At 39.9% G+C, this 15141-nt stretch overlaps 1 protein-coding gene across 2 annotated transcripts in view; it reads right to left on the bottom strand.

Annotated features, from left to right (window-relative positions):
- Positions 1–8371: 8371 nt before the first annotated feature.
- LOC126506109 (contactin-4) overlaps positions 8372–15141 on the bottom strand; it is a 997903-nt gene continuing 991133 nt past the window's right edge. For both annotated transcript variants that reach the window (XM_050149411.1, XM_050149412.1), the window contains 2 exons: positions 13917–14085; positions 8372–10907 (listed from right to left, as the gene is read on the bottom strand). In XM_050149411.1, the coding sequence (XP_050005368.1) occupies positions 10807–10907; positions 13917–14085 (270 nt within the window). In that variant the 3' untranslated portion in view covers positions 8372–10806. The remainder of the gene's footprint in view (positions 10908–13916; positions 14086–15141) is intronic.

Below are 15141 nucleotides of genomic sequence, written 5' to 3'. Positions count from 1 at the left end.
GGATCTGAGTTTGATTTCCAGCACTCACATGGTGATTCACAACCATCTATAATTTCTGTCTTAGGGTATCTGACCCCCTCTTATGACTTCTGTGGCCACTAACATGCTTGTGGTACACAGACATATATTGCAAAATCACTCATAACATTTTTTAAAAAAATTATATATGGTTAGTGAGCCAGCTAATGTTCCCTTAGCCCTGGCACAGCACTTTCCATATATTTAAAATTGAGCTGCATTCAAGAAAGATTATCAAGACCTACGATGCCATAGAAAGAAGAACAGGTATCTAATAGGACTATAATGGGAGTAGCTAGAAGAAACTCTGTAGTTGATAGAAACTGAGGTCACAGTATTGATTCTCCTAGCATAAGACAGAGACCCACCTTCCTCTTAGATCTTTCACAGCCATAGTATATGAACAAAAAATGCTTCTTCAAGGTATCTTTTACAACGAAGAGCTTATTGCAACCTCTCTCTTTGGTACTTGTAATTCACAGTGAGCAATATACGGGAGTTTGAGGCGACTGGGGAATGAAGCTTGTCTGCAACAGGCAAACCACCGGAGCCTCGTTGATATGCCTCAGGCCTCAAACTATTTAAGCTGGCTGGGGAAGAAGCCACTTGGGCAAAGAGCATCTTGATTAAAAATCTAAACGGTTTCGAGGGGAGACTTGTATGTGTCAGGACCATCTGCTAGTGGAATTCAAAAACTGTAGGTGCTAATTTGTTAAAGATAAAGCAGACTGCTGGTGAGAAGGAAGAACTATAAACAACCTCTGATGGCTGGGGAAGGATGATGAGCCGGATGGAAATGGGGCATAGTGTCACCCTAAGGATTTTTGTGACAAAAGCTATGGAGCCGCTCTTGCTTTCATGTCCCGTACATGGAGTTCCAGGATGCAAACTTTTTCAAAACACTTTGTTTAGAATTTCATATTGAGTTAAATGTCAATTTCTTCCTTCAGCATTACCCCGTGAACGTAATGTGGGTCAAGATAGGAGTCCGTTAACATAAATGGCAATGATTTATTTGAATCTATGTTATCAAGAGAGGTATATTTTTAATTTCCCCCCTCAAACATTACCCCCTTTCTGTTCCCACTACAGCTACCACCATCCTTCACCTCATTTGCAGGAGCCTCTGAACTGAATTTCTGACCTCCAGGATTTCCTTTCTCTTAAAGGCATTTCTTCCTGTATCACTCTGTCCAAAAACCTTTTTTTATTATTAATTTATTTGTTTATTAAAGATTTCTGCCTCCTCCCCGCCACCGCCTCCCATATCCTTCCCCCTCCCCCAATCAAATCCCCCTCCCTCATCAGCCCAAAGAGCAGTGAGGGTTCCCTGTCCAAGGACCTCCCACCTCCTAAAGGATGCTTCATTAAATCAAAGCTTGGCATATCAAGTAGTCCACTGTTACCCGGCATCTCTGTAGTGCTCCAGAAAACCTGTGTGAAATCCAACCTCTATTCTGGTCTGTAAGCATCAAGCTATGTTTCCCGTCTCATGACTGCTTAAGTTTTCTCCAGTGGAAAAAAGCTTCTGATTTACCCCCCATTCTTGTCAATGCTGCATCTTCTAAGATTTAGCATTTTGCTACATTGAAGACTTTAATTTCTTGCCTGATTGTCATGTCCCTGTATGTTTGCCAGATGCCTTCTGTGTAATTCTTACAGCATTCAGCTGCTTGTTTCTTATTTATTGTGTAAACACTCTGAGGCCAAGAACAACTCCTTATGTGCCACTATTCCCACAGGCCCTCAGTAGGAACTGAGTGGTTGCTGAGCTGAGCAGGACTAAGGAGACAGAAACATTCAACAGATATTTAGAACTCTACTGCAGACTCATATATTGAAAGCTGTGTGATTATGCCAAAAATGAAGCAACCATCAAATAAGGTAGTAAGAATTCACAGTTGACATCACTCACTTAATCTGAAGACAGCCGGCTGCTGGCATCCCTGCATGTGGGCACTCAGAGTACCCAAGTTCTCACACTGTGAGGAGCTCCTGTTCACTGGGCACTTCCCCCAGCTTTGTATTTGGTAATTAGCACATGTATCAGGAACACAGAGTAGCCTGGGTGTGTTAAGTTGAAATTCTAATGTGCTTTCAGTTTTCAACTTGAAAATGTGTTCTTAAGTTCATTTCTTTTTCTCAAATTAAAAGCAGAGATTGAGCCCTAACAAGCGATAAAAATGCAATAATACTTAAACCTGGCAGGAGGAGGAGGAAGAGGAGGAAGAGGAGGAGGAGGAGAGAGTGAAGAAAGCAGCAAAGCAACCAAACAGAGCTGTAGCTTAACAGCAACTAACTTGCTTCATCCCCTCTTTCAGCACTCTATGACCTGTTGCTGCTTCACTTCTGACATAATACAACGTGTACATGGGTAAGGCCGTGTCCTCTTATTTTCTTTTGGAAAATGGACCAGTGGGCTAGATTTCACGGGGGAGGGGAGTGGTGTAATATTTTTCTTTTACAAAGCTTAATGAACTCCACATATGTTACCGCACGGGTGTGGTTCCTCTCCAGCGTGTTTGAAAGACAACCAATTTAAGAAAATGTTTAATCCAATAAAAACCATTTTATTCTGAGTTATGTTGACAAAAAACTTGATTGTTCCCCTGAACTTACCTGTGCTACTAATTGGTTTCACAGGAAAACAGAGATGCAGGATTTTTGTTCCTATAAGCAATGTCCACATTTTTATGCCATAGTTCAAATATGTGCATTCTTTGGTCTTCTCCACTAAACTGCGAGGAGGGAAGTCTCAGTCCTTTTATCTCCATTTCTTCAGTGCCAGCACAACACCCGGCTCTTACCTGTTGACTGGTCAATAATAAGAACAGCTGTACTCAATAAAATCCATAGTTACTTGTTTTCGGTTACTTTGTTCTAAAGATTGATAAACACCCCCCCCCCAACTAGCTGTATGGCTCATATTCTTGGGAAGAAGATTATTTGTATATCTCTTTAAAATATTTCTGGAATTTTCTCCACTCTCTTCTTGCCTCCTTGGCAAATAATTTGGCTTTGGAAAGATCTTTTTGTCTTAATTTTTTTTTTTTTTTTTTTGGTTTCAACTGTAAGAGGACCTTATACACCAGTTCTGGCTCTCACAATGCAGGGCACTCACACATGCAATGCTTGCACACATGTATGCAAGCAAGTAGTCATGCACCATCCAAGGGAGAGAAGAGAGAGGCCAATGAAACAGTGTTCCAAATAGCAAGCCTCAGGCTTCCACCACAGAGTCATTCATTTCAGACATTGGAAAGCCCCTGGAAATTTGGAATAAAAATTAATGACTTCATGGGGGTCGTTGCATCTTCTTCCCTGCAAGACTTAGTACATACACGGGGGCATCAATCAAATTTGTATTTCAAATAAATATTGCATGTAACACACTTAGTCTTCATTCGTTTTTTTCTAAATCCAAGATTGACCAGAGCTCTTTGATTTTACTTTGTGCCCTGATCAGTACTACTCTGATAGCTTAAGTGTGAAGGGCTCTTATTACAAATCCAAGTGAAAAACACAATTTGCGATAGAAGAAAGAGGAGCAGCCCTGCTTGGCCTCTTTGGAGTTAAAAAAATTCACCATACAAAATCTGCAGGAATTTTGAGTATTTGGGAACTTATCCCAGCTCTTGTCAATTTCAAATTTAACACACCAACACATAACCTCGTAAAGGCTCACTATTTAATACCTTATATTCCTGTTGCTACTAATATATCATCTATCTATCTATCTATCTATCTATCTATCTATTATCTATCTATCTATCTATCTATCTATCTATCTATCTATCTATCTATCCATCTATCTATCTATCATCTATCTATAAATCTATAATCTATATACCATCTATCTATTACCTATTTATTGTCTAATTACCTTTCCTTCTTGTTATTAGGTCACTAATCTATCACTTGTCTGCCTGTCTGCCTGTCTTCCTTTCTGTCTATCATTTCTCTCTCACCTGTCTGTCCATCTCTCAATCATTTATGTGCCTTTCTTCTATACAAGGCTATAGAAATCTAATGTTTGAAAGGGGCCCTAGACCTATGCCAGAAACATCTGAATTCCTGGTCTTGGCTCTGATGCACATGGTACATTTTTAAACCTCTCAGCCTCACTTCTCATGTGCAAAAATATGGAATGATAAGTAGTAGCCCAAACAATCACCAGGATGATCTGCAGGGAGACGACTACACACCACTAGCACGGCTGACTGTTACTTACACCACATATATCCCTCTGGTCACAACATACTCTTTCAGGTTCCTAGGCTTTTCCACTCATATTCCTTCTGTGCCTACATTATTGCCTGGTGTGCAGAGAGTAGTTAACAGTCCCCTGCTGAATATAACTTGCCCCACTTCATGGACCTTATTTTCTCTATCTTTTTTGAATAGTGGTGTTCTTTTGTACCTGGCTTTGTTCAGAACAACTCATTCCAAATCCTCACCTCAGATACTGTTTCCTCTCAACTCAGTATCTCCCTCTTGTTTGACTCAGTGTCCTGTACTGTCCTCTAACTGAACTTAGGGGGTCTAGATTCTGGCGTAGCTTATTGTCTTTCTTAATAAATTCCTATGACTACGTATATTATCTTAATATGAAGCCTTTCCCAGTGTGCCTCATGTGTTGAATGCCTGGTTCCTGACTGGCGGCACTATTTTTGGAGGTGGCAAATTTAGTTGAATAGAGTGGGTCACTGGGGGGGGGTATGCCTCTAAAGGTTCTATGTGGTACCCAGTCTCTCCTTCTCTTTGTTCCCTGTCCATGATGAGGAAGGCAGCACATATTTCCACCTCCTTCATGAGCCAAAATAAATATTTTCTCCCTTCAATTTGTCTGAGGCATTTTAGTCACAGTTGCATAAAGTAAGTTTAAATCACTAGGGAGTGAAATGTACTGAATCGAGAGTTCAGTTCTAACCCTGACTTTTTAATGGCCTATGTCACCATGAGCTCCTGGTTGGCCTATGTGCATCCATTTCATTAATGAAAATGGTAGAAACTCGTAGCATGAAGAACATACTGAGAGTCATAACAATTAAGTATTGGCTGGGTGTGGCGGTACAGGCCTTTAATCCCAACATCTGAGAGGCAGAGACAGATGGATCTCTGTGAGTCTAAGGTCAACCTGTTCTACGTAGTGAGTACCAAAACAACCAGGGTTAAGTAGAGACACCTACTCAAACAACAAACAACAAGTATTAAATATCATGCGAAGTGTTTCACTAAAATCCCAAGGCATATTTACATTCACACACAATTTGTGTTATTCCTAAACGTGGAAAGAATGTATAAAGCAAATCCAGTTGACAGACACAAGGGCTGTCATGTTTAATCACATCCATATTAAATACCTCAGCCTTCCAGTTTCTAGACTTTCAGATCTATCATGTGGATGACTTTTTTTTTAAAGGCTTTTGTCTGTGTGACCAGTTTTATTATAGCTCTGTTACTCTCTATCTGACCATAACTATGAGGATAAAGAACAGAGGCCAATTTTGTTTGAACTGTGAACTCTGCTGAGTATTGCACATTTACACTTGAATTGTGGCATTTGGACATTTAATCTGCTTGGTCCATTTAGCACAAGGTTCAAAGGGGGTCTGCTCACACACCGGGCAGCCTGCCTTGCACAGACTGATGATCATAATGTGGCAGAGGCTTGGAAGCCACATGGAATAGCAGCAGATAATGCCCCTCTGTTGACAAATGAAATGATTTCAATCCCCGCTGCAGAAGGATGGCTGTCAGAAACAGGTACTGATCATGTGCTCTGGGCAGCGATGGGGGAGGACAGTTCAGAACACTGTGGAGAAACTGAAGGTGATTTTGTGGAAAAATTGGGCATCTGAATGAGGAACCTACTGCCTACCTTATTTTCTATAAACATTGATATCGATATTTAGTATTAGTTTATATTTTTTTATTGCAGTAAGATGATTAGATCTTATGGATTTTGACATGCTCCTGGACAAATGCAATAGTTAATTGTTGCAGGAGGTCCTTCCGCTCCTCCAGCTAATAGCGGCTGAGATACCAGCCCATTGGGACGTGGTCTCTCTCTTTAAAAAAGTGGCCACTTCCCTCCTCGCTCTCTCTTACTTCCTGCTCTGCTTCCAGCGACTAGACTCCCTTCCTGATTGCGCAGAGGGCTGTTGTCTGGGATGGTGATCTGTAAGTTTTTTCCCCTTTAAATAAATAACTATTCTATTAATCATAATTCCAAACTGGTGTGGGATTGTTTGTGACTTACACCTTCGCCTTCATCTGGCAATGATGGAGGAAGGTCATTGGTTAATTAATAAAGAAACTGCCTGGCCAAATAGATTAGAACATAGGTGGGTGGAGTAAACAGAACAGAATGCTGGGAGGAAGAGAAAGTGAGCTCAGATGCCATGTTCCCCTCCCCCGGGCAGATGCAATGAAGCAAGCCGCCAGGTCAGACATGCTGAATCTTTCTTGGTAAGCACACCTAGCGGTGCTACACAGATTATTAGAAATGGGCTAAATTAATATGTGAGAATTAGCCTAGAAGAGGCTAGATATAATGGGCCAGGCAGTGTTTAAAAGAATACAGTTTGTGTGTTGTTATTTTGGGGCATAAGCTAGCTAGGTGACCAGGAGCTGGGCGGCAGGAATGCAGTTGGCAGCTCCTTCTACAGTTAATTTATAAAATAATCACTAATGTTTGGAGAGTTGTGCATCTAGAACATCCTACAGATTGCCCAAAGTAAGAAGGGCATTTCTCAGAACAGACCCCAAACTTTGAGACTCCACAGACATATCATTAGCCTTTGGCTTAGGCTGCCCTTGTGAGGCCCTAGGGGCAGGCATTGTGTGATAGAATTATGTTTGTATATCCCCAGTTTGACTAGAAATACTTAATTTTAAGAGCCATATTTCAAGTAAGTCACTATGGTTGACCGCATTCACAGTGAGAACCCAGTACTCATTTTAAAAACAGGAAAATACAGTCAAGTCTTGAAGGCAGATGTGAAATGAAGGCAGGAGGGTGACAGTCTAGTACAATAAAAAAAAATCACCTGCTGGTTAATATTGCATAAATCCCATAATCCCATGACATTTAATGTAGTTAATTATGGGCTGCTTTTATAGGCAATGTTCCTTGAGTATATTGGTAGCAAGGCAGGGAAGGTAAAAAAAGTTTGGAAAAGGTTAACCAGAATTTTAATAGTCTACTAGATGTAAAAATAGCCACAATCATTTTGTTTTAAAATAAAAGCTCATGGTAACACCTACGTTTTTGGCTGGAAGAATTCAGTTCTTACCTGAGAATCAAAGTTTATTGCCTACTCTTTCAGCCCCATGGGAAGGTGCTGCTTTGTACAGAGGGCTTGTTAGCACAGTAAAAACCAGTTAACCTGGTGGGATCCAATTACCTGTCAGGACAAGGGCAGAATATCTTTTTTTTTTTTTTTTTTTTTGTCTTTTTTGTCATTAGTGAAATCATAGGTGAGTGACATTCAAAAGAACATGAGAAGATTAAAAAAAATCAAATATTCATAGTCCCTTGGGAATAGCCCTCAAAGAGGGGCAGACCCCACCTGATTGTAAGGCTGGGGCTCATTTCCCTTGGTTGGCTAGACGCAGAAAGCCTGCTGTTTAGAGCCTCCCAGTAACTATTGTCTCATCTTCTAGGGGCATCATTCCACTCATGGGTTAGTTAGTACACTGTGCCTGTGAGTGAAGGCTTGGTGTGAGCAGGATGATCAGCGTGTGTGATCCACACTGACCAGACACTCCCTGAATAAGTGAAGAGCACACTGAGCAGAAGGACATCAAACCCAGAAACACAAATGATTTATCCTTTAAACCATACACCAAAAGGACCTGGCAAGGTTACTATACTCCTGAGAATAGCCTGGTGCTTCCATTCATCAAAGTTTGGGCCTCTGGTACTTCCTGGACTCCTGTGACGACCCTGTGAGATGTTAACTTGTTCCTTTCTGTTTGGTTTAGGTAGGACACTTGTTTTTGTGGCTTTCACACAGTGGCCCCTACCCACAATAACCACGGAAACCCTAACAAATCGGACAAGTTTTGGTGAAGGTGGCGCTTGCCAAACTCTTCAGTCCAGTTGGTTTCAGCTAACTTAGGGCATTACTGTCTGATGATAAAGCTGAGAGATGAAAAGAGTTCATCAAAGCATAAGACTAGAAACCGCTGGCACTTTCCAGAGCATCACCAAAATAGTGACACTGTCCTTCCTGCTTGGTTTGCTATATAGCACACAGGCCGACAACTGATGCAAAATGCTACTTCAAAGACCCCTTCAATCAATTCATCAATGAGTATTTATTGCAAGGCACTGTGCTAGGCACTATGGAGAGTACATGGAAGAAAAGACCAATGTCCCTGCTCTCAAGGAGCTTACAATCTAGTTGGGAAGTCAAGGCATACATACAAGGAAAAGTCAGTAACAATACAGGAGTTAGGTTCAAATGCAAGGTAACAGTACAAGAGATTTCCAAAAGTAGTACCCTATGAAATACCAAATGAAAGGCTGCAGCAAATTCACAGGAAGGACATCACAAGGACAGGCATGTGGGAAGGTCTCACAGATGAGCTGGAGTGTTGGAAGTGCCCCAGGGCATGGTGGGAGAGTGTGGGGAACATTTCATGGAGGAACAGCCATGAGACCAAAAGGCACAGAGGTGAGACCAAAAGCAAGCAGTGTTAAGGGACCAAGTAGGGCTTGGTGCGACTGGGTATACAGGTAAGGGATTTAGACTAAGAAGGGCCTGACGTGCTTAACTTTATATAGAGATTTTAAGATTTTGGGCAGGGAAACAACAGATACTCTTAGATCAAATATACAAAATCTTGGCTAGCCAAGGAAAAAATATTCTAGTCTCAGTTTCAAGACTTACTTGGTTTTGATTCTCTTTGCTTCCAAGGAGGATTTGAAATGCTGTCTTCAGGGTTGTCAAGTCACCTTTGGAATTGGGTCACCTAGCTTTGGGTCAGAGCTAGATACTTTTGAGTGCCCCTGTGGTCCCACGCTGTGACTAGCACAAGGGTAAGCTAACAAATTCCCTGACAGGCAGGCAGGAATAATGCTCCCAGAAGGCAGATATCTTTACAAATGACAGAATATTTATTAACAATACCTTTAAAAAAGATTACATATGCTAGATCACGGGTAGATATAATTTACACTGGGGTTGGGTACTACCTGGGGGTATCAGGTTTTTTCATTCATTTTATTATTATGTTGATTTTTTTGCATGTGATTTTTATATCATGTTTTAACATAGAAGTAAAGCATATCAATCTAAGAAATGAAAACAGATGAAATACTGACAATATTTTCCTGTTACCATCCTAATTTTCACACCAATGGAATCCTCACAATGACTTTATTGGATGAATATAATTCAAAGGTTGAAAATCTATGTTATGTGTAAGCAAACTGACAAATTACAGGCAATCATGAGCTCTCCAAGAAAGAAGAAAAAGGTGGATGTGTGTTTGAATGTGAAAAGCTTTATAGAAAATCTCATTGCCTTCTGTATTCCACCCTTCTCAGCTTAGAAAACATCCCCATTGTAACAAAGAGTTCTTCTCATAAGAATAAGGTTTTGTCGATATTGCCATCTTTCATTGTATGATTTTAAGATTTATGTAAAGCATATAAAGCAATCAGACTAGCTACTGCAAAACAGGAGCGACATCAAGATACAATACATCTGTACTACTGATAGTGTATAGATTCATATGTAAAATTGTTTGCAGCAGTTATTTGCAGAAATAGGAAATTTTTTCAAATTACATGTTATTGTCATTCAAAAGAAGTTTTCTATCATTACAGTTACACATGTTATCTATAAGAAAATTTGAAATTATAAATTCATTGACAGATTTACTTATTAAAAAATTTACATTCAAAACATATGTCTAAAGAGAAAAATTACCTTTTATGCCATGAAAGACTTGTTTGATTATAGTAACTTTTTGTCTATGTTACTACAGGATATGCAACTTCAAATTCAATGTCTAAGATAATGCTACTACAAAGACGATGCTCAAATAAAACCTTACCAGACAATGCTAAGTTCAGGGATGGAAGGATTGCACAAGGTGCCTCTTGGGCTGGGAAGTTTAGCTTTCGAGAGTTGCAGTTCCTGAAACCATCTCAATTCATGTTGAACAACAAAATTTACAACAGGGTGGGAAAACATATCACATCTGTCAAAGGGACTCAATTCAACACATTAACCATCCAAGGGGGTAATTTATATACAGCAGCCTTGAGTTTCAGACCCACTCTCCAGCTGTTTTGCCACCAGATCCTTGTAAAACTGTACGAGTAATTTGTAATTCATTTACTGAGATGAGTGCCAAACTCTGTCCTTAAAGGAAATCTTCTCAAATCATAATTGTGTGGTTGTGTTGCCCAGAGCATTTTACAGCAGAGGAAAAAACCAATATCTACATTATATGTTAACTTTAAAAAACTCTATAAAACACTAAATATATAATAAAAAATATGCATATAAGACATATGTAAACTGCTTTGGTAACATCGTATTACAGATGTCTTCAGTGCATTGCAGAGTTTCCAAAGAAACTTCAGACAAAGCTAGATTTGCTTTGAGGAAGTACTGTATAACGCCATTCCTAACGAAGCAAAGAACATTTTTTTTTCCAGTAATAAGATGTACTTGAACAACAATATTACTTAGTACTGGGTGTCTTCAAAACAACTAGCTAAATGTTGCTTATATTATAAATAGCAAGTCCTTTAGATAACTTTTGTCATAAACTAGACCTCGCTGTGAGAGAGATCATTATTGTACTGATGGCTGACAGTGTACACGCATTGGAGGTAGAAGCCCCAGATCCTCTTGCATAGGAATCTGCAAAGAGAGAACAAATTAATTTAAAAGGGTCTCATCCTGTATAAAAAGGAAAGAGATGCTACAGGGCTTCACCAAAACAGTATGACTGGCTGGGTTCTATAGAACCATACTGTATGTTTGTCCATCATCTAGCTGTTTATTTTATTTTTCTCATGAGTGTATATATATATGCAAAAACACTTGTATGATCTGGTATGTGTGCATACACATAAGTATGCATATGGAGGTGAGGGAACACTGTCAACTTTTTAGAAGGATACCATTTACTTTGCTTTCTCAATGCCAGGTTTCTTACTGGACTGGAACTCATTAAGAGATGGATCTTCCTATCTCTACATCCCCGGTGCTAGCATTACAAGGGTCTATGGCTATATCTAGCTTACTTTTTAAACACAGGATAGAGTTCATATTCAAATCCTCCATCTTGTGAGGCAAGCATTTTACTGTCTGAGCCCTGCCTAAATGATTCCCTATCAATGATCCATTGACATCAGTTCATGATGATCTATCTGTGGGCTGGGAGCAGGCTAGGGAATAAATAGTCTGCAGACTCTTCTACGATTTTTTTTATATAAACTGATGGTATCCATACTTCAATATTACTAGCAATATGTTTGATACAGGTCAATATGCCCCTGAGGGAACAGCACGAAACTGATACTCCCTTTTGATCCCCACCTTTGTGCTTCACAGACAATGTGACACTCAGCTTTTCAGCCCCCTCTGTGGACCAGATATTGTCAGTGTTTCATTTGTCAGTTGAAAAGACTGGGATCCCAGGAGATGAGGTAACTAACTTGTCTAAGATTGCTAGCTAAGTGAATGACTGGATTGGGAGTCTAAACCATGTTTGTATAAATACATTTCTTTTGCTCAGACAAAATAATCATATTTTAGACAAACTTTTTCATATGGGTTGTACAGTTTTTTCATAATAAAAGCTTTTCTGTTGTCAGTCTGGGTATCTTTAAGGTAGTCTGATCTCCCCAGTTGACGGAAACGAAGTCCCTTAAGGGAAGACATTCTCTGCTAACACTGAAACCTTCACTATTCATGCACTATATATGGTCCTGTCGTGAACAGGACCAAGGAGCACCAGTGAGCAAAAGGAAGATCTTTGCAATGATAAGAAGTTTGCGGTAAGATTGAAGCAGCGTGAGGTAAATCACAGTTGTGTGTTGTTGTAGCCAGGAAATTACTTTTGTAGCTCACTGTATGGCTGGCTCCCTTTCTGGGGACATTAGAATCCTTGTTTGGCAATAGCTAGTTCATCTATATAGCTAGTTCTAGGTCAGCCAAGGCTACTTGTGTGCGTGTGTGCGTGTGTGCATGTGTGTGTGTGTGTGAGTAAGTATGAACTCCATCTCTGGGGCATTGCTTTTGGCCTCAGTTTCCCACTCTACCCCATTCTTGAAAAAAGACAAGTACTTTTTGAATCCTTCCTAAATGAAAGGCAATTCAGAGAATGGGTGAAGTGACCCAGGAGCTCTTTACTATTCTGAACTGAGAAATTTTACAGAAGCCATTAAAATTGTTTCATGACTACTTTGGTATCTATAAGATATAATAGCCTTCTCATCCTCTGAAAAATAGAATGATGGACACCTAGCAGAGACTTACTCCAGCACTAAAATTAGGGTCTCAGTGTTGAGGACATCATCCATGGTTTAAAATGTCTTCTGTCCAGTGATAGTTTGGAAGTTTAATTCCAGCCTGCATTGATCCTCTAATATTCAGGCCTCAATTCCAAAGGCCAGAAAATTATGTACCTAGATATCTAATGGCAACTTGGATGCCTATCTAATCTTTTCCTTATCATTATAAAACACTCCATAATCAAAGGGACAGATAATCTGAAGAATACGATTCAGGTAGTTATGGTTACTCTAATCCTGGCACTTAAGAAGCAGAAACAGAAGGATTTCTACAAGTTGGAGAACAGCTTCGTCTACATACCTAGCCCCAGGCCAATCAGGGCTACTTTTTAAGACCCTGCCTGCCAAAACAAAGACAAAACCAATGCCATCCATTGGCAGCAAATATTTTCAGATGCTGTATAACTAGCACCGCTCTTTCTAGATGTTTTTAAAATCACACTAAATAGTGCAGAAATATTCATTAAACTGCCATTTCGCCACTCAACAGCTGCTGCCAATCATTATTCTGATTTTTTTTACTCTGAATTTTGGCTTTTATTAAAATAAATAAAATTATACAACAAAATTAGTATGCTGTTGTGATACTTATAAACATAATTTAAAAATTGAACAGAATGCATTTCCTCAAAAAGGCTACTTTCACATATTATTTAACGACATTTTAAATGGAGACAATTAACTATATATAGCCATATGTGTTTTGCATGTAGATTACATATACTCAATCAAAATATATCATGTTAACTTAAAAACATTTCTAACTCAAGACTCAATTACACAAGTTCACTGGGGATAAAATACCACAGCCTTATGAAGAACATTTTGTCTGGAGATAGAGTTGTACATATTGAATCCCCTCCATCCCAGCATTAGGGAGGCAGAGTCACAACAATCTCAGTGAGTTCAAGGCCAGCCTGTTTTGCATAGCAAGTTCTAGACCAGTCATGCTACATAGTGAGACCTTGTCTAAAAGAACAACAATGACACCATCAAACCTTTTTGCCTATTCTTCTTAACTGTATTGTTCATTAGCTTTGGGAGCCATCATCTGGGGACTATGTAAGCTAATGAATCCATATTAAATAGCCCTCTGTGACTTATGTGGGAAAGTTTTCATATACTATCTTGGTTGGTCACTGACTAAATCCATGAAAACTAGGCAAAGAATTTTTATTTTTCTTTCTTTTTTTGTATGACTTTTCTTGAAAATGGAAAACATTAGTGATGGAGGAAAGAGGCTCCTGTCATTTAATTATGACTCATTCTGTTCAATTTCTTGGTCTTGGGTCATCTGGGAGAGTGCCCCAACAGGCAGGGGGAAAGAGTGAGAAGAGAAGAGCCTTCTTACTTGACATCTTTGGGATTCGGATTTGCTCACTGCTGCTGCCGTCCCCTCCATCGCTGAATGGCTTGATCTCTATGATGTAATCTTCATCAAATGGTAAAGAAAGCTCTACAGATGTTTTGTTTGTTTCAATGACGGATGTGCTGCTTTGCCTGTTCCATCTGTACAAGACCTGCAGATGTAGAAAGAATGGGTGTCATCTGCTGTTTTAACCGATGCCCAAGGTGTGGCATCTGCTCTTTTCCATCTCTGGGTACCAGCTAAATGCACGGTGATGGAAGGGACCTGTCAGCCTGCTCATACAGAGAAAGTTCATTTGGGGTGAGGGTCATGTCTGTTGCTGTAATGTCATGGAGAGAAGTGTTGAGAGGATACTTCAAGTGGGAAATGAGAGCAGCACGAATGGCTGTTCTTTCAGTTTGGTAAACTAACACACATTGAAATACAGAAGTCCGGATAAGGATGCAGAATTAGTGATACACCAGGAGCCTTAGTATCAGAATAGATTTGGCTTTGTGTGGCCATGGGCCATTAACTTTACTTCACTCTTCTGTTCCTTCCACTGTAAAATGGGGAAAATAAAACCCACTTTTTGAAATTTCATAAAGACTGAATGCAATGAGGACTGGGTTCAAAGGACACATTAAGCATGGTCCAGTGAGTACATAGATAACACAAATTAGACTTGTTTATTTTTCTTCTTCTTTTTCTTTGTTGGGAGAAAGGAAGTGTTGTGGGGGGGGCGGCGGACCTGGGAGGCCTGGGAAGTGAGTTGGGATGCATAATGGGAAATTCCCAAATTATCAATAAAATACTATGTTGGAAAAAATAAAGTATATCTATGCAGGCTTAAATGAAACAAGATGAGTGCACACAGCAGGAGCTCCAAGCACAAGAGATGCCCAGAAGGTTGTTATTATCAAGAAATTTCTTGAAAGATGACATTTCTACACACATAGATGGTTTCTGAACGGCAAGGGCAGTGAGCCCTCCACTTTCTCTCCCACTGGGACCCTTTGCAGGGATGGCGCAGAAGAGGCAATCAGTGACAATCTGGAAGCACCGTGGGTCTGAATGGTCTCACTCATGCACCTTTGTTTTCCTTCCTGGGCCTCTTTGATGCTGAGTTTGGGCTGTAATTTATCCGATGAGGTGGCTGACTAGCTTTACTGAAAACACACTCGACTGGGTCTCTGATGGACCTCAACCCAGTAGGGAACAAAATACA

Source organism: Alexandromys fortis, unplaced genomic scaffold, assembly GCF_014885135.2.
Source record: "Alexandromys fortis isolate MF-2015 unplaced genomic scaffold, M_Fortis_MF-2015_v1.1 scaffold_48, whole genome shotgun sequence".
NCBI classification, from domain to species: Eukaryota; Metazoa; Chordata; class Mammalia; order Rodentia; family Cricetidae; genus Alexandromys; species Alexandromys fortis.
Note: the sequence above shows the minus strand (reverse complement) of the source record. Positions and strands in the feature narration are given on the sequence as shown.